The sequence below is a fragment of the Procambarus clarkii genome, chromosome 68 (genome assembly GCF_040958095.1).
Source record: "Procambarus clarkii isolate CNS0578487 chromosome 68, FALCON_Pclarkii_2.0, whole genome shotgun sequence".
Lineage (NCBI taxonomy): Eukaryota > Metazoa > Arthropoda > Malacostraca > Decapoda > Cambaridae > Procambarus > Procambarus clarkii.
Genome location: NC_091217.1, coordinates 10,516,162 through 10,542,210, shown reverse-complemented (window position 1 = coordinate 10,542,210; position 26,049 = coordinate 10,516,162). Strand labels below are relative to the sequence as shown.

General features: G+C 52.6%; 2 protein-coding genes across 7 annotated transcripts in view; one reads left to right on the top strand and one right to left on the bottom strand.

Moving 5' to 3' along the window:
* sei (seizure) overlaps positions 1 to 26,049 on the bottom strand; it is a 1,036,232-nt gene that overhangs the window by 878,653 nt on the left and 131,530 nt on the right. The gene's annotated exons all lie outside the window — the stretch shown is intronic.
* LOC138355541 (uncharacterized) overlaps positions 21,984 to 26,049 on the top strand; it is a 78,731-nt gene continuing 74,665 nt past the window's right edge. Inside the window, exons 1-2 of the mRNA XM_069310732.1 lie at positions 21,984 to 22,112; positions 25,214 to 25,384. Of these exons, the coding sequence (XP_069166833.1) occupies positions 21,984 to 22,112; positions 25,214 to 25,384 (300 nt within the window). The remainder of the gene's footprint in view (positions 22,113 to 25,213; positions 25,385 to 26,049) is intronic.

The window sequence follows — 26,049 nt, the reverse complement described above, 5'->3', positions numbered from 1 at the left end:
TCTAACGCAGAACGTCAGCATGATGCATAGACTTGTCTGCTGTTGCTGCTGCGTAAAACTGAGAAGTCAAATTGTATTCACTCATACTAACGACTTGGGCGGCGCGCTGGCGTATAATGCATTCCATTAGTCCACACCACAGATGATAGGAGAGGGGGGGGGGAGGATGACGGAGTGAGAGGGAGAAAGATACGAAGAGAGGTAGGGAAATGTGGATGGGAAGGGTGTGGATGATAAAGAGGGATGAAGACTAGAGAAAGGGAAGAGGGGGTCGATTGTGAGAATGTGTTCGTGTGTGTGTACTCACCTAGTTGTACTCACCTAGTTGTGTTTGCGGGGGTTGAGCTCTGGCTCTTTGGTCCCGCCTCTCAACCGTCAATCAACAGGTGTACAGATTCATGAGCCTATCGGGCTCTGTCATATCTACACTTGAAACTGTGTATGGAGTCAGCCTCCACCACATCACTTCCTAATGCATTCCATTTGTCAACCACTCTGACACTAAAAAAGTTCTTTCTAATATCTCTGTGGCTCATTTGGGCACTCAGTTTCCACCTGTGTCCCCTTGTGTTAAATAGACTGTCTTTATCTACCCTATCAATCCCCTTCAGAATCTTGAATGTGGTGATCATGTCCCCCCTAACTCTTCTGTCTTCCAGCGAAGTGAGGTTTAATTCCCGTAGTCTCTCCTCGTAGCTCATACCTCTCAGCTCGGGTACTAGTCTGGTGGCAAACCTTTGAACCTTTTCCAGTTTAGTCTTATCCTTGACTAGATATGGACTCCATGCTGGGGCTGCATACTCCAGGATTGGCCTGACATATGTGGTATACAAAGTTCTGAATGATTCTTTACACAAGTTTCTGAATGCCGTTCGTATGTTGGCCAGCCTGGCATATGCCGCTGATGTTATCCGCTTGATATGTGCTGCAGGAGACAGGTCTGGCGTGATATCAACCCCCAAGTCTTTTTCCTTCTGACTCCTGAAGAATTTCCTCTCCCAGATGATACCTTGTATCTGGCCTCCTGCTCCCTACACCTATCTTCATTACATTACATTTAGTTGGGTTAAACTCTAACAACCATTTGTTCGACCATTCCTTCAGCTTGTCTAGGTCTTCTTGAAGCCTCAAACAGTCCTCTTCTGTTTTAATCCTTCTCATAATTTTAGCATCGTCCGCAAACATTGAGAGAAATGAATCGATACCCTCCGGGAGATCATTTACATATATCAGAAACAAGATAGGACCGAGTACAGAGCCCTGTGGGACTCCACTAGTGACTTCACGCCAATCGGAGGTCTCACCCCTCACCGTAACTCTCTGCTTCCTATTGCTTAGATACTCCCTTATCCACTGGAGCACCTTACCAGCTACACCTGCCTGTCTCTCCAGCTTATGTACCAGCCTCTTATGCGGTACTGTGTCAAAGGCTTTCCGACAATCCAAGAAAATGCAGTCCGCCCAGCCCTCTCTTTCTTGCTTAATCTGTGTCACCTGATCGTAGAATTCTATCAAGCCTGTAAGGCAAGATTTACCCTCCCTGAATCCATGTTGGCGATTTGTCACGAAGTCCCTTCTCTCCAGATGTGTTACCAGGTTTTTTCTCACGATCTTCTCCATCACCTTGCATGGTATACAAGTCAAGGACACTGGCCTGTAGTTCAGTGCCTCTTGTCTGTCGCCCTTTTTGTATATTGGGACCACATTCGCCGTCTTCCATATTTCTGGTAGGTCTCCCGTCTCTAGTGACTTACTATACACTATGGAGAGTGGCAGGCAAAGTACCTCTGCACACTCTTTCAGTACCCATGGTGAGATCCCATCTGGACCAACAGCCTTTCTAACATCCAGATCCAGCAGGTGTCTCTTGACCTCCTCTCTCGTAATTTCGAACTCCTCCAAGGCCGCCTGGTTTACCTCCCTTTCTCCTAGCACAGTGACCTCACCCTGTTCTATTGTGAAGACCTCCTGGAACCTCTTGTTGAGTTCCTCACACACCTCTCTGTCATTCTCTGTATACCTGTCCTCGCCTGTTCTAAGTTTCAATACCTGTTCTTTCACTGTTGTTTTCCTTCTGATGTGACTGTGGAGTAGCTTTGGTTCGGTCTTGGCTTTGTTTGCTATATCATTTTCAAAATTTTTCTCTGCTTCTCTTCTCACCCTGACGTACTCATTCCTGGTTCTCTGGTATCTCTCTCTGCTTTCTGGTGTTCTGTTATTCCGGAAGTTCCTCCACGCCTTTTTGTTCAGTTTCTTCACTTCCATACATGCCCTATTATACCATGGATTCTTCTGTTGCTTCTCTGATTTTTCCCTTTGGGCCGGGATGAATCTGTTTACTGCCTCCCGACACTTTTGGGTAACATAGTCCATCATACCCTGTACAGACTTGTCTCTGAGGTCTGTGTCCCAAGGTATTTCACTTAGGAAACTTCTCATCTGTTCATAATTCCCCTTTCGGTATGCCAGCCTTTTGATTCCTAGTTCTTTTTGGGGGGAGATAAGTCCTAGCTCTACCAGGTACTCAAAGTTCAATACACTGTGGTCACTCATTCCCAAGGGCTCTTCCATCTTAACTTCCCTTATATCCCATTCATTTAGGGTAAATATCAAATCAAGCATTGCTGGTTCATCTTCTCCTCTCATTCTTATTGGTTCTTTGGTGTGCTGGCTTAGAAAGTTTCTTGTTGCCACGTCCAGCAGCTTAGCTCTCCATGTTTCTGGTCCTCCATGCGGGTCTCTGTTCTTCCAATCTATCTTCCCATGGTTGAAGTCTCCCATAATTAGTAGTCCAGATCCATTCCTGCTAGCAACAGAAGCTGCTCTTTCTATTATGATAATGGTGGCCATGTTGTTTCTATCATATTCCTGTCTAGGTCTTCTGTCATTTGGTGGTGGATTATATATGACTGCGACTATAATTTTTTTCCCTCCATTTGTTACAGTACCTGCTATGTAGTCACTGAAACCTTCGCAGCCCTGAATATCCATCTTCTCAAAATCCCAGCCTTGTCTTACCAGCAGAGCTACACCACCCCCACCTCTTCCTTCCCTCTCTTTCCTCATAACATAATAGTCCTGTGGGAACACTGCATTTGTTATCGCTTTCGTGATCTTTGTTTCTGTGAGGGCTATTATGTCTGGGTTTTCCTCTAGTACCAGTTCTCCAAGCTCATTTGCTTTATTTGTAATTCCATCTATGTTTGTGTACATCGCTTTGAGGCTCACTTTCTTCTGTCCCTTCTCAAATCGCCTCCTTGGTGAGTGTTCTGCTGGTGGGGGAGGCTGTTCCATGGGTGTGAGGACCTGTGAGGTGGATAACAGGGTCTCAGAGGATACTGGGATGAGGGGCGGGGGATCCAGTGAAGGGGGAGGGACAGGGAGGGTATGTGGTGAAAGGGGAGGGAGGACTCGGGAGGAGGGGAGGGGTAGAAGGGTGGGGATTGGGTGTGGGGGGAGGGAGATTTTGCTGAACATTTGAGTGGGGGCAGGGAGGGTTTGGGGTAGGGGGGTTTTCTATGCAGTGGAGGGAGGCGGGGTTGTCCTCCCTTCTGGTGTTACTGGGTAGCTGGTTGTGGGTTCCCCCCTCGCCTCTGGGGGTGTTGGGTTGGGAGCTGTGACTTCCTGGTTTTCCCCTCTCGCCCTGCGCCTCTTCCTTGCTTCTGCCGCCACGGCTCTCTCCTCGCTTGTCATGTCTCTCTGGAGGAATACATTTTTTAATTTTCCCACGTTTTTCAGGGAGCTCTTCCTTGATAGGATCTTCTCCTTTGTGTTCTCGTTTGCAAACACTATCTTTATCATTCGGTCTCGGTCTTTGTTGTACCGGCCTAGCCTGTGAGTGTGTGTGTGTGTGTGTGTGTGTGTGTGTGTGTGTGTGTGTGTGTGTACTCACCTATTTGTACTTGCAGGGGTCGAGCTCTGGCTCTTTGGTCCCGCCTCTCAACCGTCAATCAACTTGTGTATAGGTTCCTGAGCCTACTGGGCTCTTATCATATCTACACTTGAAACTGCGTATGGAGTCAGCCTCCACCACATCACTGCCTAATGCATCTCTTCGTTCCCCAGTTGTTGGTTCAGTCGCCAGTTCTGTGGCACTCTGCACAACTTTACCCAACTTTACTGTGCACTGCTTTAGGTGGTGGCTCCATGTCAATTAAGGCTCCACGTCGAAACTTCTCGACGTCAAGGCACCACGTCAAGGCTCCACGTCGAGGCTCCACGTCGAGGGCTCCACGTCGAGGGCTCCACGTCGAGGGCTCCACGTCGAGGGCTCCACGTCGAGGGCTCCACGTCGAGGGCTCCACGTCGAGGGCTCCACGTCAAGGGCTCCACGTCAAGGATCCACGTCAAGGATCCACGTCAAGGATCCACGTCAAGGATCCACGTCAAGGCTCCAACGTCGAGGCTCCACGTCAAGGGCTCCACGTCAAGGATCCACATCGAGGCTCCACGTCAAGACTGCATGTCAAGGCTCCAACGTCGAGGCTCCACGTCAAGGCTGCACGTCAAGGCTGCACGTCAAGGCTGCACGTCAAGGACAGATCTCACAAACTCTGAGACTGCCAAGAATGTATTCTTGTTATGCCCATTACGGCTACTCTAATGTCTGCCAACTTTGCATATGTTGCTGATGTAATTTAAACTAATGCTCCCATAAAGATAAGCTTGTTGGTATGTCTACCTCTAAATATTTATATTTTTCTAACCCGGAAAATTGCTTTACCCTTACTGTGTACCGACCTTGAGCTCTCTCCAGCCCTTCACTCGCATTACAATGCATTTTATTGGATTGAGGTCTCCAAGCCATCTCTGTGTTCTGCCCATGTCGTTCTAAGCATTCTGTGGTTTCGCTCTGTCCTAATTTCAATTAGCATTTTTGAATCTTCCGAGATTATGGACATAATGTTGACTATTCCCCGGTTTCCTACTTGGTATTCTCTCATCCACTTCTGTATTCTTCTAGTTTCCTCAATTATCTGGTTTGCTCAAGATCCTCTTATTTGAAACAATGTCGAAGACATTCGTTAGTCCTGGAAAATGAGGTCAGCCCATCCTTCAGTTTCTTGTTTAACTGCCGTCGGTCAGACTAGTACTGCACATCCTTCACTATAACCATCTTGGCGTTTGATTACAACAGTTATTCCTTCTAACTGCTACAATAGTCTACTGCATCGTTGTTCCTAATAGCTTGATGGGTCTACTAATTAACGGTGCTGGACTGTCACTTGCCTCCAATCATATCTGGTTTTAGAATTGTATAATATATCCAGTGAGCTGGATATATGATACAAAAACAAAAATCCAGAAAATTATCAGACGTCCCCCGTTTGGATTAAGTGACTTGTTGCTGTTTGAATTGCGTAGACTATGAACCCTTCATGCAACCAGCACATACCATCAAGAAGAAGAATTCTATAGGATTTCCTTGTATTCACATCATAGATAAAAAAAAACGGTAATTGAGTTCTGCTTAACCACAATATCCTGTAATTACATTGATAAGTAAATTAACATTCAAGGAGAAAAGTTGCAGAGTGAAAGGTCATCCAGTGTGACGCGTGTGTGACCTAGTCCTCTGGGCGTGACCCTGACCTTCCCGTCTATGATACCAAAAATAAAACGGATACATTTTTCAGTGGCGACGGTGGCTACACAACCTATCATCTTTATATTACACCTTCTAACATGCTGGCGTTGTTAGCTTGTGGACCAACATTCCCTCACAAGCACAAGCGCGCGCACAAGCACTCCTCGCACGCGCGCACTCACTCACTCACTCACTCACTCACTCACTCACTCACTCACTCACTCGCGCGCACACACGCGCGCACACACACGCGCACACACACGCGCGCGCGCACACACGCGCGCGCGCACACACGCGCGCGCACACACACGCGCGCGCACACGCGCGCGCACACACACGCGCGCGCACACGCGCGCACACACACACGCACACACACACACACGCGCACACACACACACACACACACACACACACACACACACACACACACACACACACACACACCCACACACACACCCACACACACACCCACACACACACCCACACACACACCCACACACACACCCACACACACACCCACACACACACCCACACACACACCCACACACACACCCACACACACACCCACACACACACCCACACACACACCCACACACACACCCACACACACACCCACACACACACACACCCACACACACACCCACACACACACCCACACACACACCCACACACACACCCACACACCCCACCAACCATCACCATCCCCCCCCTCACACCAACCACCACCATCCCCCCCCTCACACCAACCACCACCATCCCCCCCCTCACACCAACCACCACCATCCCCCCCCTCACACCAACCATCACCATCCCCCCTCACACCAACCACCACCATCCCCCCCCCCCTCACACCAACCATCACCATCCCCCCTCACACCAACCACCACCATCCCCCCCCCTCACACCAACCATCACCATCCCCCCCCCTCACACCAACCATCACCATCCCCCCCCCTCACACCAACCATCACCATCCCCCCCCCTCACACCAACCATCACCATCCCCCCCCCTCACACCAACCATCACCATCCCCCCCCCTCACACCAACCATCACCATCCCCCCCCCTCACACCAACCATCACCATCCCCCCCCTCACACCAACCATCACCATCCCCCCCCCTCACACCAACCATCACCATCCCCCCCCCTCACACCAACCATCACCATCCCCCCCCCTCACACCAACCATCACCATCCCCCCCCCTCACACCAACCATCACCATCCCCCCCCTCACACCAACCATCACCATCCCTCCCTCACACCAACCATCACCATCCCCCCCTCACACCAACCATCACCATCCCCCCCTCACACCAACCATCACCATCCCCCCCTCACACCAACCATCACCATCCCTCCCTCACACCAACCATCACCATCCCTCCCTCACACCAACCATCACCATCCCCCCCTCACACCAACCATCACCATCCCCCCCTCACACCAACCATCACCATCCCTCCCTCACACCAACCATCACCATCCCTCCCTCACACCAACCATCACCATCCCCCCCCTCACACCAACCATCACCATCCCCCCCCCCCTCACACCAACCATCACCATCCCCCCCCCCTCACACCAACCATCACCATCCCCCCCTCACACCAACCATCACCATCCCCCCCTCACACCAACCATCACCATCCCCCCCTCACACCAACCATCACCATCCCTCCCTCACACCAACCATCACCATCCCCCCTCACCAACCACCACCATCCCTCCCTCACACCAACCACCACCATCCCCCCCCCCCTCACACCAACCATCACCATCCCCCCCCCCTCACACCAACCATCACCATCCCCCCCCTCACACCAACCATCACCATCCCCCCCTCACACCAACCACCACCATCCCTCCCTCACACCAACCACCACCATCCACCCCCCTCACACCAACCATCACCATCCCCCCCCTCACACCAACCATCACCCCCTCACACCAACCATCACCATCCCCCCCTCACACCAACCATCACCATCCCCCCTCACACCAACCATCACCATCCCCCCTCACACCAACCATCACCATCCCCCCCTCACACCAACCATCATCATCCCCCCCTCACACCAACCATCACCATCCCCCCCCTCACACCAACCATCACCATCCCCCCCCTCACACCAACCATCACCATCCCCCCTCACACCAACCATCACCATCTCCCCCCTCACACCATCACCATCTCCCCCCTCACACCAACCATCACCATCCCCCCCTCACACTATCACCATCCCCCCCTCACACTATCACCATCCCCCCTCACACTATCACCATCCCCCCTCACACTATCACCATCCCCCCTCACACCAACCATCCCCCCCCAAACCAATTCAACCAAATTACGTCATTTCGATAGCCTGACTAATCGTGACAATTCATTCTCTTCTCAGTCAATAAATCAGTGTCAATACTGAAGGGCTGAGGGAGCGGATGCTGGCCGCTGTGACGACCACGGGTACCGTCCCAGCCCCGTCCTCCCTAGCCGTCCCCGCCCCGTCCTCCCTAGCCGTCCCCGCCCCGTCCTCCCTAGCCGTCCCCGCCCCGTCCTCCCTAGCCGTCCCCGCCCCGTCCTCCCTAGCCGTCCCCGCCCCGTCCTCCCTAGCCGTCCCCGCCCCGTCCTCCCTAGCCGTCCCCGCCCCGTCCTCCCTAGCCGTCCCCGCCCCGTCCTCCCTAGCCGTCCCCGCCCCGTCCTCCCTAGCCGTCCCAGCCCCGTCCTCCCTAGCCGTCCCAGCCCCGTCCTCCCTAGCCGTCCCAGCCCCGTCCTCCCTAGCCGTCCCAGCCCCGTCCTCCCTAGCCGTCCCCGCCCCGTCCTCCCTAGCCGTCCCCGCCCCGTCCTCCCTAGCCGTCCCCGCCCCGTCCTCCCTAGCCGTCCCCGTCCCGTCCTCCCTAGCCGTCCCAGCCCCGTCCTCCCTAGCCGTCCCCGCCCCGTCCTCCCTAGCCGTCCCAGCCCCGTCCTCCCTAGCCGTCCCAGCCCCGTCCTCCCTAGCCGTCCCCGCCCCGTCCTCCCTAGCCGTCCCAGCCCCGTCCTCCCTAGCCGTCCCAGCCCCGTCCTCCCTAGCCGTCCCAGCCCCGTCCTCCCTAGCCGTCCCAGCCCCGTCCTCCCTAGCCGTCCCAGCCCCGTCCTCCCTAGCAGTCCCAGCCCCGTCCTCCCTAGCCGTCCCAGCCCCGTCCTCCCTAGCCGTCCCAGCCCCGTCCTCCCTAGCCGTCCCAGCCCCGTCCTCCCTAGCAGTCCCAGCCCCGTCCTCCCTAGCAGTCCCAGCCCCGTCCTCCCTAGCAGTCCCAGCCCCGTCCTCCCTAGCAGTCCCAGCCCCGTCCTCCCTAGCAGTCCCAGCCCCGTCCTCCCTAGCAGTCCCAGCCCCGTCCTCCCTAGCAGTCCCAGCCCCGTCCTCCCTAGCAGTCCCAGCCCCGTCCTCCCTAGCAGTCCCAGCCCCGTCCTCCCTAGCAGTCCCAGCCCCGTCCTCCCTAGCAGTCCCAGCCCCGTCCTCCCTAGCAGTCCCAGCCCCGTCCTCCCTAGCAGTCCCAGCCCCGTCCTCCCTAGCAGTCCCAGCCCCGTCCTCCCTAACAGTCCCAGCCCCGTCCTCCCTAGCAGTCCCAGCCCCGTCCTCCCTAGCAGTCCCAGCCCCGTCCTCCCTAGCAGTCCCAGCCCCGTCCTCCCTAGCAGTCCCAGCCCCGTCCTCCCTAGCAGTCCCAGCCCCGTCCTCCCTAGCAGTCCCAGCCCCGTCCTCCCTAGCAGTCCCAGCCCCGTCCTCCCTAGCAGTCCCAGCCCCGTCCTCCCTAGCAGTCCCAGCCCCGTCCTCCCTAGCAGTCCCAGCCCCGTCCTCCCTAGCAGTCCCAGCCCCGTCCTCCCTAGCAGTCCCAGCCCCGTCCTCCCTAGCAGTCCCAGCCCCGTCCTCCCTAGCAGTCCCAGCCCCGTCCTCCCTAGCAGTCCCAGCCCCGTCCTCCCTAGCAGTCCCAGCCCCGTCCTCCCTAGCAGTCCCAGCCCCGTCCTCCCTAGCAGTCCCAGCCCCGTCCTCCCTAGCAGTCCCAGCCCCGTCCTCCCTAGCAGTCCCAGCCCCGTCCTCCCTAGCAGTCCCAGCCCCGCCCTCCCAACATTACTAAACTCTTGCACTAAATTGCCTCAACCTAATCAACCCGAGAACCCCACGAACAGAAAACGGGACCTCACGCCAGTTTCTCCAGCTGCGACCTTCAGTACATACATTTTTGGCCTTAGGTAAACTGGACGTCAAAATGCGATGTACTACTGGGAGAAGTGGACTTGCCTGGAGCCTTCGTGTGCTGCACAACCACCAAACGCGGCTCTCAACATGCAATCATTCGTGTTAAACATTAAATGATTCTATATATTCACAAGCAGAGATGGGGCAAGTGACGAGGACGACGACGTAGCTACGGGGAAGGAGGAAGAGGAAGACACAGGAGCGGGAGGAGTATAATAGTGCCTAGTTAAATTTGTCAGTCTTCATTTTTAGGCGCAGGCGAGGGCGCGCGCGCGCTCTAGCTGAAAGCGCTATAGAAGACTTGTGCCCCGTGGCATTCATCCTCTCCCCCCCCCACCCCCCTCCAGTGTATACACGGCTACAGTCTTCCCTTGATGCAAAGGTAGGAAGGGAGGGCAGTGGTAGGGAGAGAGGTAGGAAGGGAGGGCAGTGGTAGGGAGAGAGGCAGGGAGGGAGAGAGGCAGGGAGGGAGGGAAGGCAAAGGTAGGGAGGGCAAGTGAAGGTAGGAAGGAAGGGTAAGTAGGAAGGAAGGGCAAGGGTAGGGAGGAAGGGAGGGATGGATGATAAGAGGGCAGAATGAGAGAAGGTAAGGGAGAGTCCCGTACTCTCCCTTATAAGGTAATGGATGGAGAGGGAGCGAGCAGTGAATCACATTCCTCCAGACGTGGATCATATATACTACATGAGGGATACCCGCCAGTGACCGGGTTAGAGCAGTACCCGGGTTAGAGTTATAGGCTGAGAGTTATTACAGTTTTTAACTAAGGCCGACTATGACAAGCCTATGTTTGTCTCGTAACCCAGACCATATCCCATGCAAAGTTGGGGTGCGGGTAACTCCAAGCGTCTGGCCTCCAACCTTGGACGGACAGATGGACACACACAGACAGACATTCTCTCTTATCGATAAATATATTGTACTCGAGAGTATGTTCACTAAAGTCATTTTCCCCGCCTCTCTGCACTCTGATCCCCGCCTGTTCCCAGTACCATCTGTTCATCTCTTTCCCTTCCCCGCGGCCCTGAATGTCGCCACTGTTGGGTCCTTAGGGTGCCCCTGGGCCCACCACACCACTACAAGGATTTGTGGAAAAATATGGGATTGGAACGCTGCCTCGGCAGGTAGGTGTGTGTGTGTGTGTGTGTGTGTGTGTGTGTGTGTGTGTGTGTGTGTGTGTGTGTGTGTGTGTGTGTGTGTGTGTGTGTGTGTGTGTGTGTGTGTGTGTATACTCACCTAGTTGTGTTTGCGGGGGTTGAGCTCTGGCTCTTTGGTCCCGCCTCTCAACCGTCAATCAACAGGTGTACAGATTCCTGAGCCTATCGGGCTCTGTCATATCTACACTTGAAACTGTGTATGGAGTCAGCCTCCACCACATCATCCCCTAATGCATTCCATTTGTCAACCACTCTGACACTAAAAAAGTTCTTTCTAATATCTCTGGCTCATTTGGGCACTCAGTTTCCACCTGTGTCCCCTTGTGCGTGTTCCCCTTGTGTTAAATAGACTGTCTTTATCTACCCTATCAATCCCCTTCAGAATCTTGAATGTGGTGATCATGTCCCCCCTAACTGTTCTGTCTTCCAGCGAAGTGAGGTTTAATTCCCGTAGTCTCTCCTCGTAGCTCATACCCCTCAGCTCGGGTACTAGTCTGGTGGCAAACCTTTGAACCTTTTCCAGTTTAGTCTTATCCTTGACTAGATATGGACTCCATGCTGGGGCTGCATACTCCAGGATTGGCCTGACATATGTGGTATACAAAGTTCTGAATGATTCTTTACACAAGTTTCTGAATGCCGTTCGTATGTTGGCCAGCGTGTGCGCGCGTGCGTGCGCGTGTGCGTGTGCGCGTGCGTGCGTGTGCGTGTGCGTGTGCGTGTGCGTGTGTGTGTGCGTGTGCGTGTGTGTGTGTGTGTGTGTGTGTGTGTGTGTGTGTGTGTGTGTGTGTGTGTGTGGGTGTGTGTGGGTGTGGGTGTGGGTGGGGGGGGGGGGGTGTTTTCCCTTCTGGACACCGCCTGTTTAAACAAAGTAGTGCTGCTATGTCCAGGTGTAAATAACGTGGCAAAGCTGTACGACACTTTCCAAAACGCATCCAAGAGGAACAAAGATGCAGTCAAATACCTCTTAAAAGCACTGTGATACTTTCCCCAGCGGCTGGGAGGGAGAGAGAGAGAGAGAGAGAAGGCCCTCAGGCACCACCTTCATAGCACAGTCTGGCCCTTAATGTACCTGGCACTGGAGGGTGCCCCGTGCCTCGTCTCCCAGGTGGTCGTACTCAGGCGTGGTGACGCCCGAGTACGCCCGCCCGGGAAGGGGCCGGACCAGGAGGCTGTGAAGGGGAAGGAGTTGGAATAAGTGATAGAGAAGGTGAAGGAATAAGAGGAAGACGTAGAAAGGAGAGAAGAGGGCGGCAGATGATGTGTGTATCGTACATCGTGCCGGGAGTGCCACCCTCTGCCTCCCGAGGCACTCACACACAAAACACCACGCGTGGAGTGCCTGACGAGGCGAGCTAGACGGTGGCACTGGCACAGTCTCAACTCCCGGACTGGATGACACTGCCCAAATGGCCTTTTAACCATGCCGGGCATGTTTAATTATTATTATTCATTAATCGGACGAAAAGGCAACTATCTTTTATCTTCATATGTAGTGAAAATAGTGTCCAGGTGAGTATGGCTTCTGTACAACGGTGGTTTAGTGTAGTTAAGACCAACGGGTTCACAACCTTAGTGGACCGAGCGCTCTCACCTGACGGACTACCAGAGCTGAGGGAGAGCTGAGAGGCGACCCACAGAGCTGAGGGGTGAACCACAGAGCTGAGGGGTGAACCACAGAGCTGAGAGGCGACCCACAGAGCTGAGGGGTGAACCACAGAGCTGAGGGGTGAACCACAGAGCTGAGGGGTGAACCACAGAGCTGAGGGGTGAACCACAGAGCTGAGAGGTGAACCACAGAACTGAGGGGTGAACCACAGAGCTGAGGGGTGAACCACAGAGCTGAGGGGTGAACCACAGAGCTGAGGGGTGAACCACAGAGCTGAGAGGTGAACCACAGAACTGAGGGGTGAACCACAGAGCTGAGGGGTGAACCACAGAGCTGAGAGGTGAACCACAGAGCTGAGGGGTGAACCACAGAGCTGAGAGGTGAACCACAGAGCTGAGGGGTGAACCACAGAGCTGAGGGGTGAACCACAGAGCTGAGAGGTGAACCACAGAGCATCTTGGGAAAGCATAATTCTCTCTGCCCTTCCATCCTTCTTTTCCTTCCTGTGGATTAGCCCTCACAGAGCCAGCCGGCAACACTGCTGCCTCACCCTGCAACAGTTACATAAGAAGAACATAAGAACAAAGGTAACCTGCAGAGGGCCTATTGACCCATACGAGGCGGCTCCTATTTATAACCACCCAATCTCACTCGTATACATGTCCAACCCACGCTTGAAACAATCGAGGGACCCCACCTCCACCACGCCACGTGGCAACTGGTTCCACAAATCAACAACCCTATTACCGAACTAGTATTTACGAAGGTCTTTCCTAAATCTAACATTATCCAATTTATACCCCATTGTTTCGTGTTGCGTCTTGTGTTGATATTTTTAATACCCTATTAATATCCCCTTTGTTATGTTCATTCATCCACTGGTACATCTCTATCATGTCATCCCCAGTTCTTTGCCCTTCTAGGGAATGTAATTTAAACTTTGTCAATCTTTCTTCATATGACAGATTTCTAATTTGAGGGAGTAACTTTGTCATCCTACGCTGGACGCTTTCTAGTGAATTTATATCCATTCTATAGTAAGTGGTTGGGCACAACCCCTTCCCCACTGTCCCATCCCAAGTCCTTATCCTGAGCTCTTCCAAGTGCTATATAGTCGTCGTAATGGCTTTGCGCTTTCCCCCCTTGAAAATTCCCTCCCTCTATAGTATGGCGACCAAAACTGAATTGCATAATCTAAATGGGGCCTAACCAGAGCAAGATATAGCTGAAGAACAATACCAGGTGTCTTGTTACTAACGCTTCGATTAATAAATCTCAGTGTCCTATTTGCCTTATTACGAACATTCATGCATTGATCCTTTGGTTTTAAATTCTTACTAATCATAACTCCCAGATCTCTTTCGGAATCCGACTTCGCTATCTCAACCCCATCTAGCTCGTATGTTGTAACTATCATCAACAGTTCTGCCACACCCTGCAATACTGCTGCCACACCTTGCAACACTGCTGCCACACTGTTGCCACACTCTGCAACACTTGCCACACCTTGCACCGTAATATTATGCAGTAAATTGGAAACGAGTTTTATCCACCTGTAATTTTCAGTCCTCATCGCACACTACCAGAACCCTCACCATGTAGATCATTTACTGGATATGATTGTTACATAAGTGACAGGTGGTGGTAATGGAGGGTGGTGGAGTGACAGGTGGTGGTGGAGGGTGACAGTAATGGAAGCGGCTGCAGTTCGAGTCACCAGAGGTCGCAACTCATCCTCGTACCAAATACGTCGTTTGAAAAGTGATCTATCAATCCGTGAAGAACATGACCGAAGTCAAAATTAAAACTCAGTATTTAAGACGATTTGTGACGGATGGTTATGTTTCTGCTTGGGCAAAACAGTACCATCTTTGACGTAGCGCATTTTGAGTAAGCAGGCTGAGGGGGGGGGGGGGAGGGGAGAGTGTTGCAGGATGTTGAATCGCAATGTGCAGGTGTGGCCCCTCGTCCTCGGGGAAGGAAAAGGGGACACCACACCAGAGAGAGAGAGAGGGGGGGGGGGAGGGAGGTGAGACACGAGGGAAGATCAGGGACAGGGAAAGAGGATTAGAGAGGAAGAAAGGGTAGTTTACAGCCATAAAAGAGGGATCAATGCGAGGCAAGTAATAAAGGGAAGGGGGGGGAGGGATCAGCCTTAACATTACAGAGGGTCTCACACTAGGTGAGCACGACCCTCGACCAATCACAGCACCCGGGGGCAACGCACCATAACGTCACTGTAAACTAACTGAAATGAATAACAAAATATTTAAACAAATATTTACAACAATCGCGAAGAGTAAATACAAAAATATCGCACGAACTTGAAGATAAACAGAATGATGATAACCGCAGGTGAATTATATGTCGAATATTCAAGGCAGAGAATGGTGATTGAGCCACCAGGAGACGGGAGACAGTCGGCCACCACCACCAGGAGACGGGAGACAGACGGCCACCACCACCACCAGGAGACGGGAGACAGACGGCCACCACCACCACCAGGAGACGGGAGACAGACGGCCACCACCACCACCAGGAGACGGGAGACAGTCGGCCACCACCACCACCAGGAGACGGGAGACAGTCGGCCACCACCACCACCACCAGGAGACGGGAGACAGTCGGCCACCACCACCACCAGGAGACGGGAGACAGTCGGCCACCACCACCACCAGGAGACGGGAGACAGACGGCCACCACCACCACCAGGAGACGGGAGACAGACGGCCACCACCACCAGGAGACGGGAGACAGACGGCCACCACCACCAGGAGACGGGAGACAGACGGCCACCACCACCAGGAGACGGGAGACAGACGGCCACCACCACCAGGAGACGGGAGACAGACGGCCACCACCACCACCAGGAGACGGGAGACAGTCGGCCACCACCACCACCAGGAGACGGGAGACAGTCGGCCGCCACCACCACCAGGAGACGGGAGACAGACGGCCACCACCACCAGGAGACGGGAGACAGTCGGCCACCACCACCACCAGAAGACGGGAGACAGACGGCCACCACCACCAGGAGACGGGAGACAGTCGGCCACCACCACCAGGAGACGGGAGACAGTCGGCCACCACCACCAGGAGACGGGAGACAGTCGGCCACCACCACCAGGAGAAGGGAGACAGTCGGCCACCACCACCACCAGGAGACGGGAGACAGTCGGCCACCACCACCACCAGGAGACGGGAGACAGTCGGCCACCACCACCACCAGGAGACGGGAGACAGTCGGCCACCACCACCAGGAGACGGGAGACAGTCGGCCACCACCACCAGGAGAGGAGTGAGAGACGTGGAAGGGAAGGGACAGTGAAAGCACGTCTTAAAGCTGAAGACAGACAACCCTACCCAACGTACCGGGAGAGGACACCACCACCATGTACCGGGAGAGGACACCACCACCATGTTCCGGGAGAGGACACCACCACCATGTACCGGGAGAGGACACCACCACCATGTACCGGGAGAGGACACCACCACCATGTTCCGGGAGAGGACACCACCACCATGTTCCGGGAGAGGACACCACCACCATGTACCGGGAGAGGACACCACCACCATGTACCGGGAGAGGACACCACCACCATGTACCGGGAGAGGACACCACCACCATGTACCGGGAGAGGACACCACCACCATGTACCGGGAGAGGACACCACCACCATGTACCGGGAGAGGACACCACCACCATGTACCGGGAGAGGACACCACCACCATGTACCGGGAGAGGACACCACCACCATGTACCGGGAGAGGACACCACCACCATGTACCGGGAGAGGACACCACCACCATGTACCGGGAGAGGACACCACCACCATGTACCGGGAGAGGACACCACCACCATGTACCGGGAGAGGACACCACCATCATGTACCGGGAGAGGACACCACCATCATGTACCGGGAGAGAGACCAACGACAGGTGTGTGTTACTGGTACAAACACGAGAGAACACCTACACATTCTACCGGAATGCTCCTACAGGAAAAGAAGTATGAATTCTCTCCAGCTGGCGTTGACAACTGCTAAATTACTGACGCTGTATAATAAAATTATGTTTGAGGACGCGTCCAGTACTCAAAATACGAGATATCCGCCTGCATCACATCCCTCTGGCACCGCTGTAAGAGAACTCTTCCAAGACGTCATGACAGACGTCTCTACAGTGTTCTTGGTCTGGCTTACGGCTTGGCTTGGCTTGGCTTGGCTTGGCTCCCAACCCGGCCCAGTGTTCATCCTCCATCCACTGTGGGAGTCGAACCTGGAGTGTGTGTGGGTATTCGGAGTGTTGACAGACTAACCGAGGGGCAGGCACGTAAAGGGTTTATGTTAGGGGTTAAGGTGATCGTACTAATTAGTTATGTGGACAGGTTAGGGTTCAGTGTGTGGCCCGGGACTGTGGCTCACCACTAACCCGGTTAGTGTAGCCTAAAATTTGTGTGGATCACATCCCATGTTGGAGTTGGAAAACATGACTTTGTAGATCGATTAGCCAAATTAGGCTTGCAGGAAAAACTACTGATTATGACTTTGAACTATCTAATGCAATTATTAAAAATATACAAATTAAAGAAATTAATTCAGGTTTAGAAGAAGTTAGAAATGCCCAGAGACCTGAAAGCTGCAGTATTAAAAGCTATGACAACTTTTGTAATAGGTATTTATATGGTCAGCACAGTAACCGGACCAGGTAATGTGATGTAGTCATTGCGCGAATTCGCCTTGGCTATAGACACATCTGGCAGGTTAGTGAGGCTGAGCCACTACCAGAATTTTCTGATTGTAAACTCTATGATAAACCTTTAATGCACTCACTAGAGCACTATATTGTTGAATGTGAAACCGTAAAGGACTTTAGACCTCCTGGCCTCTTGTACCACCAACTGTGTAACTATTTCATTGACTCAGGTGTTCTGGACGACATCCTAACAATTTATCCTAAACTTGCTTGTCCATTTTAAAGAACGAAGAACAATTTTATTTACATTATTTTTAAGTTGCATCTCTTATGAACCCATCCCTGCCCTTGTGTGGCAGGGCACAATAGAAAGTTGTATTTACATATTCGTCCATTGAAACGTGCATACAGTCTAATGTAGTTGATTATAACCATGATATATATGTGCTTCAGCCTACAGTTTAGACCTATTGTCTTGTGTATAACTCTGTCCTGCGTGACAGTGAATACCAGCATTATCCTCACTCTAATAAGACCTAATTGAATTCCTCAGATTAGACAAAATTGCAATTAAATTTTGTCAATAAAGATGTTAATAATAATAATAAAAGCCAGGTAGGGTTCAAGAATCCCTTTGACAATAATTTGGAAAATGGAGAGAATACATTTATGTAACTGTTCATAGTCTATTTTATGTAACATATGTGTTTCAGCTTCAGTAACCTTTCCTTGTGCGTCACACGTCCAGCGGTGCGTCACACGTGCGTCACGCGTCCAGTGGTGCGTCACAACACACCAGAACAGGTGTAGTTCGTATTTAATATTTTACCTAGTCAATGTATATCATATATGTAATCCATTCACAAGTAATCAATGACAAGAGAGCTACGACCCGGTACTGTCACTCTGATGACACTCACATCTTGAAAATATAGATGAGAACGACGTCTCTCGCCTCCTTAACCACATGGTTTCTTGAGCCCAGAGTAGTAAGTGTCAAGCCCAGGGTGAGAGAGAGTTCGTGTTGTGCTTGGTAGATGCCTCGGTGTTCCCTGACTCCCCGTCAGTGTTGACAGACCACCACCTGGCCCACCGTCAGTGTTGACAGACCACCACCTGGCCCACCGTCAGTGTTGACAGACCACCACCTGGCCCACCGTCAGTGTTGACAGACCAGCACCTGGCCCACCGTCAGTGTTGACAGAACACCACCTGGCTCACCGTCAGTGTTGACAGACCAGCACCTGGCCCACCGTCAGTGTTGACAGAACACCACCTGGCTCACCGTCAGTGTTGACAGACCACCACCTGGCCCACCGTCAGTGTTGACAGACCACCACCTGGCCCACCGTCAGTGTTGACAGAACACCACCTGGCCCACCGTCAGTGTTGACAGACCACCACCTGGCCCACCGTCAGTGTTGACAGAACACCACCTGGCTCACCGTCAGTGTTGACAGAACACCACCTGGCCCACCGTCAGTGTTGACAGAACACCACCTGGCCCACCGTCAGTGTTGACAGAACACCACCTGGCCTACCGTCAGTGTTGACAGAACACCACCTGGCCTACCGTCAGTGTTGACAGAACACCACCTGGCCTACCGTCAGTGTTGACAGAACACCACCTGGCCTACCGTCAGTGTTGACAGAACACCACCTGGCTCACCGTCAGTGTTGACAGAACACCACCTGGCTCACCGTCAGTGTTGACAGAACACCACCTGGCCCACCGTCAGTGTTGACAGAACACCACCTGGCCCACCGTCAGTGTTGACAGACCAGCACCTGGCCCACCGTCAGTGTTGACAGAACACCACCTGGCCTACCGTCAGTGTTGACAGAACACCACCTGGCTCGCCGTCAGTGTTGACAGACCACCACCTGGCTCACCGTCAGTGTTGACAGAACACCACCTGGCCCACCGTCAGTGTTGACAGACCACCACCTGGCTCACCGTCAGTGTTGACAGAACACCACCTGGCCCACCGTCAGTGTTGACAGACCAGCACCTGGCCCACCGTCAGTGTTGACAGACCACCACCTAGATCACCGTCAGTGTTGACAGACCAGCACCTGGCCCACCGTCAGTGTTGACAGACCAGCACCTGGCCCACCGTCAGTGTTGACAGACCAGCACCTGGCCCACCGTCAGTGTTGACAGACCAGCACCTGGCTCACCGTCAGTGTTGACAGACCAGCACCTGGCCCACCGTCAGTGTTGACAGACCAGCACCTGGCCCACCGTCAGTGTTGACAGACCAGCACCTGGCCCACCGTCAGTGTTGACAGACCAGCACCTGGCCCACCGTCAGTGTTGACAGACCAGCACCTGGCCCACCGTCAGTGTTGACAGACCAGCACCTGGCCCACCGTCAGTGTTGACAGACCAGCACCTGGCCCACCGTCAGTGTTGACAGACCAGCACCTGGCCCACCGTCAGTGTTGACAGACCAGCACCTGGCCCACCGTCAGTGTTGACAGACCAGCACCTGGCCCACCGTCAGTGTTGACACTGATGACACCCACACAACACCTGTACTGGGCTCATGGTTTATTATCATTATTACATAATATATGTTAGTGTCTAGGTGTGAGCGCGTGCGGATATGGGTTTAATGTGTCACATGGTGGAGCGAGAGCAAGCAGCCAGTTCCTGTCTCAGACTGGTCCTTCCCGTCAACCCGACCACCACTGTCCAAGCTGCGCTCGATCTAAAACATGCATTCATCAGTTTTAACAAAATGTGTAATTTTTTGTTTCATTAACAGAGAGTTTGGAGGCTGGATTAAGGAGAATTTGGTCATTGTTTACGCGGACTGGCCGCCTTTCTTTCATAACATTTCGATTTGAAGTGGAAAAATGAACTGAGGCAGTCTTGAAATGTCAAGTGGGAAGCCGAGTGGCCGAGACTAATTACATAGTGGAGCCAGTGTGTCTGACTTCTGTTCCCAGGGTACGAAATTGGTGTTGTCTGTGTGACTGCCTTGTAAGCTCGATTTGCCTGCCTGCCTGCCTGCCTGCCAGGGTGTCTGCCTGTTAGGGTGCCTGCCTGCCTGCCTGACCAACCCGAGTGTGTGTGTTTTAGACTACTGCCACCTCGCACGAACTATATGGCGTACATGACCAGTCTGCCTGATATGTGTTCCTGTCTCCTACACTGTGTTGGGCACCTGCCTGTTTCCTCTCTCATTCGTGGGAGTGCGCGTCAATATCTGTTACTGCTCTTATGTCTACTTCTCCTCTGGCTAGGCTGCCATCTCTTGCATCGTGTGTCTCGTATATCAAAAACATGCTTGTACCTGGTGCAACCATTGTGTCTTCCCTCGAACATTTATACCTTGGATTATGCATAATTTGCAGCCTGATTCTGCAGTCCTACGTAATTACACCTATACCTGCACGTTATTCATCAGAGCAAAGGTGGTTTACCTGTAGACACTTCTCAGATACCATCTATCTCTATGTTCAATGGTCCCATCTGTCAGGGAATCTTACTGTTGTCTTCTTTTATCATGAGAGGCGTACAAACGGTAAGAAAACAAAGGATAAGACTGTTACCAAGCCCGCCATCCGGATTCGGAGCCCCAGCAGTAGCAAGTGGATGCAGACAGAAACGCCGGTATTCCTCACGCCCAGCGTGAGGTGCTCCGCCGTCAAGCCCAGCGCCTGCACATGGCAACAAAGTGTTGGAGAGCAACATACACTACAAAGAAAATACATTAGAGAAACCTAAAGATTTTCCCGTCTTCATTCGATCTTCGGAGACTTTGGCTCCTCATAATAATCCTCCTGAGGTACTCCTCAGAACAGGCCCTGGCACTGCAAGAACAGGCCCTGGCACTGCAAGAACAGGCCCTGGCACTGCAAGAACAGGCCCTGGCACTGCAAGAACAGGCCCTGGCACTGCAAGAACAGGCCCTGGCACTGCAAGAACAGGCCCTGGCACTGCAAGAACAGGCCCTGGCACTGCAAGAACAGGCCCTGGCACTGCAAGAACAGGCCCTGGCACTGCAAGAACAGGCCCTGGCACTGCAAGAACAGGCCCTGGCACTGCAAGAACAGGCCCTGGCACTGCAAGAACAGGCCCTGGCACTGCAAGAACAGGCCCTGGCACTGCAAGAACAGGCCCTGGCACTGCAAGAACAGGCCCTGGCACTGCAAGAACAGGCCCTGGCACTGCAAGAACAGGCCCTGGCACTGCAAGAACAGGCCCTGGCACTGCAAGAACAGGCCCTGGCACTGCAAGAACAGGCCCTGGCACTGCAAGAACAGGCCCTGGCACTGCAAGAACAGGCCCTGGCACTGCAAGAACAGGCCCTGGCACTGCAAGAACAGGCCCTGGCACTGCAAGAACAGGCCCTGGCACTGCAAGAACAGGCCCTGGCAAGACACAATGACTATAATTGTGCGAATATGGAGAACCAGTTATAGAATAATAATAACTCCTCGGCTGAGATTTACACGTTTGTTTTTATTTGACGATTGATTTTACAAATATTTTGTAGTTAATCTCTTTAAACCAAATGGGTTTATCAGTAAGAACTCTTGATTGCTTTTCTGCACCAGATGATATATATATTCTGCACCAGATGATATATATACTATTATCGGTTACTATCTTTTTATTAACCATTTATTCTTTGTTTTGGCTCCATGCATCATTTATCATCCATATTCATGTTTTCCTGTTTGTCTTGGTATAATGACGGCCACTATTCATCTGGCTGTGCTTGTTGATTCTTCACCACTTAAAACCCAAATTCCCGACCATTTATACTATAATAAATGCTTCAGCCCCGTGCTTGGCGTGAGCAACATGCTGACCCACCGGGTAATTACCGCGGGTCACGGACGGGGGAATGAGGTCAACCACAGACCAATCTGATATATTATTTTACCAAGAGGAAGGGGAGACTTCCGAGTGTCTGAGAAGGTAGTAAAGGAGCCGCCAAGGAGCCGGACTGTCGCCGCCAGGACCTGCAGGGCTCCCGTGCCCCCTCTAGTACCCACCACCACGTCTTCATAACTTGAGAATAATAAGAAATGATTATTTCTTATTATGAGATGCGGTGCCACAGTCACCCGGGAGAAGTGGAGGAGGAGGACACGCAACGCTAATGAAGCAACCTTCAAGAATATGGTTATCTTCTTGAGGTTATCTTGAGATGATTTCGGGGCTTTTTAGTGTCCCCGCGGCCCGGTCCTCGACCAGGCCTCCACCCCCAGGAAGCAGCCCGTGACAGCTGACTAACACCCAGGTACCTATTTTACTGCTAGGTAACAGGGGCATAGGGTGAAAGAAACTCAGCCCATTGTTTCTCGCCGGCGCCCGGGATCGACCCCGGGACCACAGGATCACAAGTCCAGTGTGCTGTCCGCTCGGCCGACCGGCTCCCTATATGGGGGGCGGACGGCCCGGCCTAGCCCCCGCCCTGAACTAAAATTGTAACTGCAGGAGCCAGAATTCTGGACTTAATGTGTCCAGCAAGTACAGTACAGGCATCCCTGGCCATTAGTCCCCACCAAAACCACCACCGACACAGGTGGAAACAATTCATCTGTTAAAACCCTGAGGCCCGTAACATGTGTGTATACGAGAGGCTCGGGAGGGAGGGAGGGAGGGAGGGAGGGAGAGTAGAAGGAAGGAGGAGGGGGTGGATGAAGAGAGAAAGGGAGGGATAAAGGAGGAATGGAGGGAGGGAGGAGAGACTGGAGTACACGCAAGTCCTCAGAGAAGAATTTTATCTCTGGAAGTGGATTCCTTCGTTCGACGTTCTAAAGCGGATATACGTGTGCGTGTGTGTGAGTAGGTGGAGATGAGTTGGAGGCTGGGGGGGGGGATGAGTTGGAGGCTGGGAGGGCGAGTTGGAGGCTGGGGGGGTGAGTTGGAGGCTGGGGGGGGTGAGTTGGAGGCTGGGGGGGGTGAGTTGGAGGCTGGGGGGGGGTGAGTTGGAGGCTGGGGGGGGTGAGTTGGAGGCTGGGGGGGGTGAGTTGGAGGCTGGGGAGATGAGTTGGAGGCTGGGGAGATGAGTTGGAGGCTGGGGAGAAGAGTTGGAGGCTGGGGGGGGGGGGGTGAGTTGGAGGCTGGGGGGGGGGGTGAGTTGGAGGCTGGGGGGGGGTGAGTTGGAGGCTGGGGGGGGGAGGTGAGTTGGAGGCTGGGGGGGGGTGAGTTGGAGGCTGGGGGGGGTGAGTTGGAGGCTGGGGGGGGGGTGAGTTGGAGGCTGGGGAGATAAAAAGAGATAGAAAGAGAAATATACCACTGGCACTGAATCATTTTAATCAGCCAATTGATATACATTTTCCCGAATAAATACTGCCTAAAATTAATAAAAACATAACCGTAAAATACAAAAGTTACAAACTATATTAACAAAATCCTAGAAACTTAAATCATTTATTATTGATATTGAAGTTGTATAGGTAATGCTTGACAAGAGGCGTGGAGGTGCAGTCAGCTGTAACCCACCAGGTAATGTGGCCAAGTACACTCTAAATGGTCTCCACATGAAAGGTCAAAAGAGAGAGAGGGGTGAGAGTGAGAGAGGGGTGAGAGTGAGAGAGGGGTGAGAGTGAGAGAGGGGTGAGAGTGAGAGAGGGGTGAGAGTGAGAGAAGTCAGAGAGAAAAAAAGAATGAGAACGACTGGGAAACAAAAGCCGGTACAACACTTTCCGGAAAAAAATAAGCTTTCAAGGAGAAACTGAAAAAAGCTTCCAATGAGAAGCTGGAAATTGAAGGGTAAAATAGTTAAGACAAGTAAGGGGAGTCGAGGAGGTACAACTGTTCTCAATGCAGTGGTCCATTTAAGACGCTCTTAAACCTACCTTAAAGATAATTTGGCAAATCTTCACAGCATAACGTTTAGTCGCAACTAAATGACAGTCTTTATACAGCTTTTTAGTGAAGGCTGCCGCGTCACCACCAGTGGTGATACTTGTTTGGGGTGCCTCTTCGTCCACGCCTCCACCACTACCACCCCCACCATCACCACTATCACCACCACCATCCTCACTATCACCCCCGCCACTATCACCCCCACCATCGTCACTTTCAGCCCCACCATCACCAGTACCATCCTCACTATCACCACTATCACCCCCTCTACTATCACCCCCACCATCACCACTATCACCCCCTCCACTACCACCATCACCACTATCCCCTCCACCATCACCACTATCACCCCCACCACCATTACCGCCTTCGCTACCTGCTTTCCTGAGAAATATACCAATTCTAGAAAGTTTTCCCCCATTAAATTATGAAACCACTAAAGTAAACGAGGTCCAAAACCAAGATCTTGGCTGCACGCGCTGTTGCCGTTGACAAATGAGCTCTTTGGCTTCCACCAAATCGTGGGGAGGATGGCTGAACTGGCGGCCCCACACTGAGCGATGTGCCTGCAGGCAAGGAGGTGAAGGCTGGAAGAGAGAGGCAGGCAGAGAAAGCTGGGAGGGAGGGTAAGGAAGGCATCAGAAGAAAGCACCAAGTCATTACCACTATATAGCACTTGGAAGGGATCAGAATAAGGATTTGGAATGAGACTTGTGAGAAGGAATGGTGCCCAACCAGTTGGACGGTCGGGCATGTATTCACCTAGTTGTGTTTGCGGGGGTTGAGCTTTGCTCTTTCGGCCCGCCTCTCAACTGTCAATATCAACTCTAGAGGGAGGAGGGAGATGAAGACAGGATAGGAAAGACTTGAAAGTTTCCACAGGCTGCAAGAAGCTACAGGATGACCTGGACAAATAAATTATGGTTCGTCAAGTGGATACTAGAGTCCAACTCAAGTAAAGGCAAATTGGTGAAGCTGGGTATGGGGCAGAGGACAAGGGACGCAAGATATCATATGGGAAATGAAATCCTCCACACATCAAACAGAACCTATCACCCAAAAGCCCACGTAAAAACAATATAATTAGCTGCATACGGTAGGATGACAAATATAAAAACTTCCTTCAGATATCTGAACAAAGAGACGTTCAGGACCTTGGATGCCTTCGGAGCCGGACCACTTCTGGAATATGCGACACCAGCCTGGAGTCACAAAGCGAACCTGTAGCAAGATCAGAGGTATGCCACCAGACTAGTCCCAGAGCTGAAAGGGTAAGAGCCACGAGAAAATGCTAAACGATTTAATCCTCACGACTCTGGAAGAGAAGAAACAAGGGGAGAAATAATTACCACATGCAAAATACTCAGGAGAATAGTCAGTGCAGACATTTTAGCTAAGCTAGTACATGCACAAGGAGACGCAGATGGAAACCAAATATCCAAATGAACCACTGAGACATTAAAAAGAATGTTCCAGTGTCAAAGTAGTGAACAAATGGAATGATCTAGTTAGTGAAGTGGTGGAGGGAAACTCCATACATAGGTTTACATAGACTTTATACGACACAGCCCAAAAGGGTCTACACACCAGTCGAATAAGGATCCAAAGACGGGTACCCAATAGCCGTAGATCCACCACCCGTACACGGAGAGTACAGTATGGAGAGTCCATCACGAATAGTACACAGTGATAATAGTGGTGGAGGTGGTCAGGGCAAGAGGTGAGGCGGCCGACAGCACTACCATCCCGGCGTCTCTTGACGGGTCGCTCCTGGCACCATCTCGGCGTCACTCACTCATCACACAAACCTCAGCTCATCTCACGTGGCATTCATTATTCACTCTCCCCCAGCCAATCATCACCCACATTTATCGTTAATCTCTCATTCACTCACCACCTCATTCACTGTCCACACTCCCCCCAATCACGGTTCAAC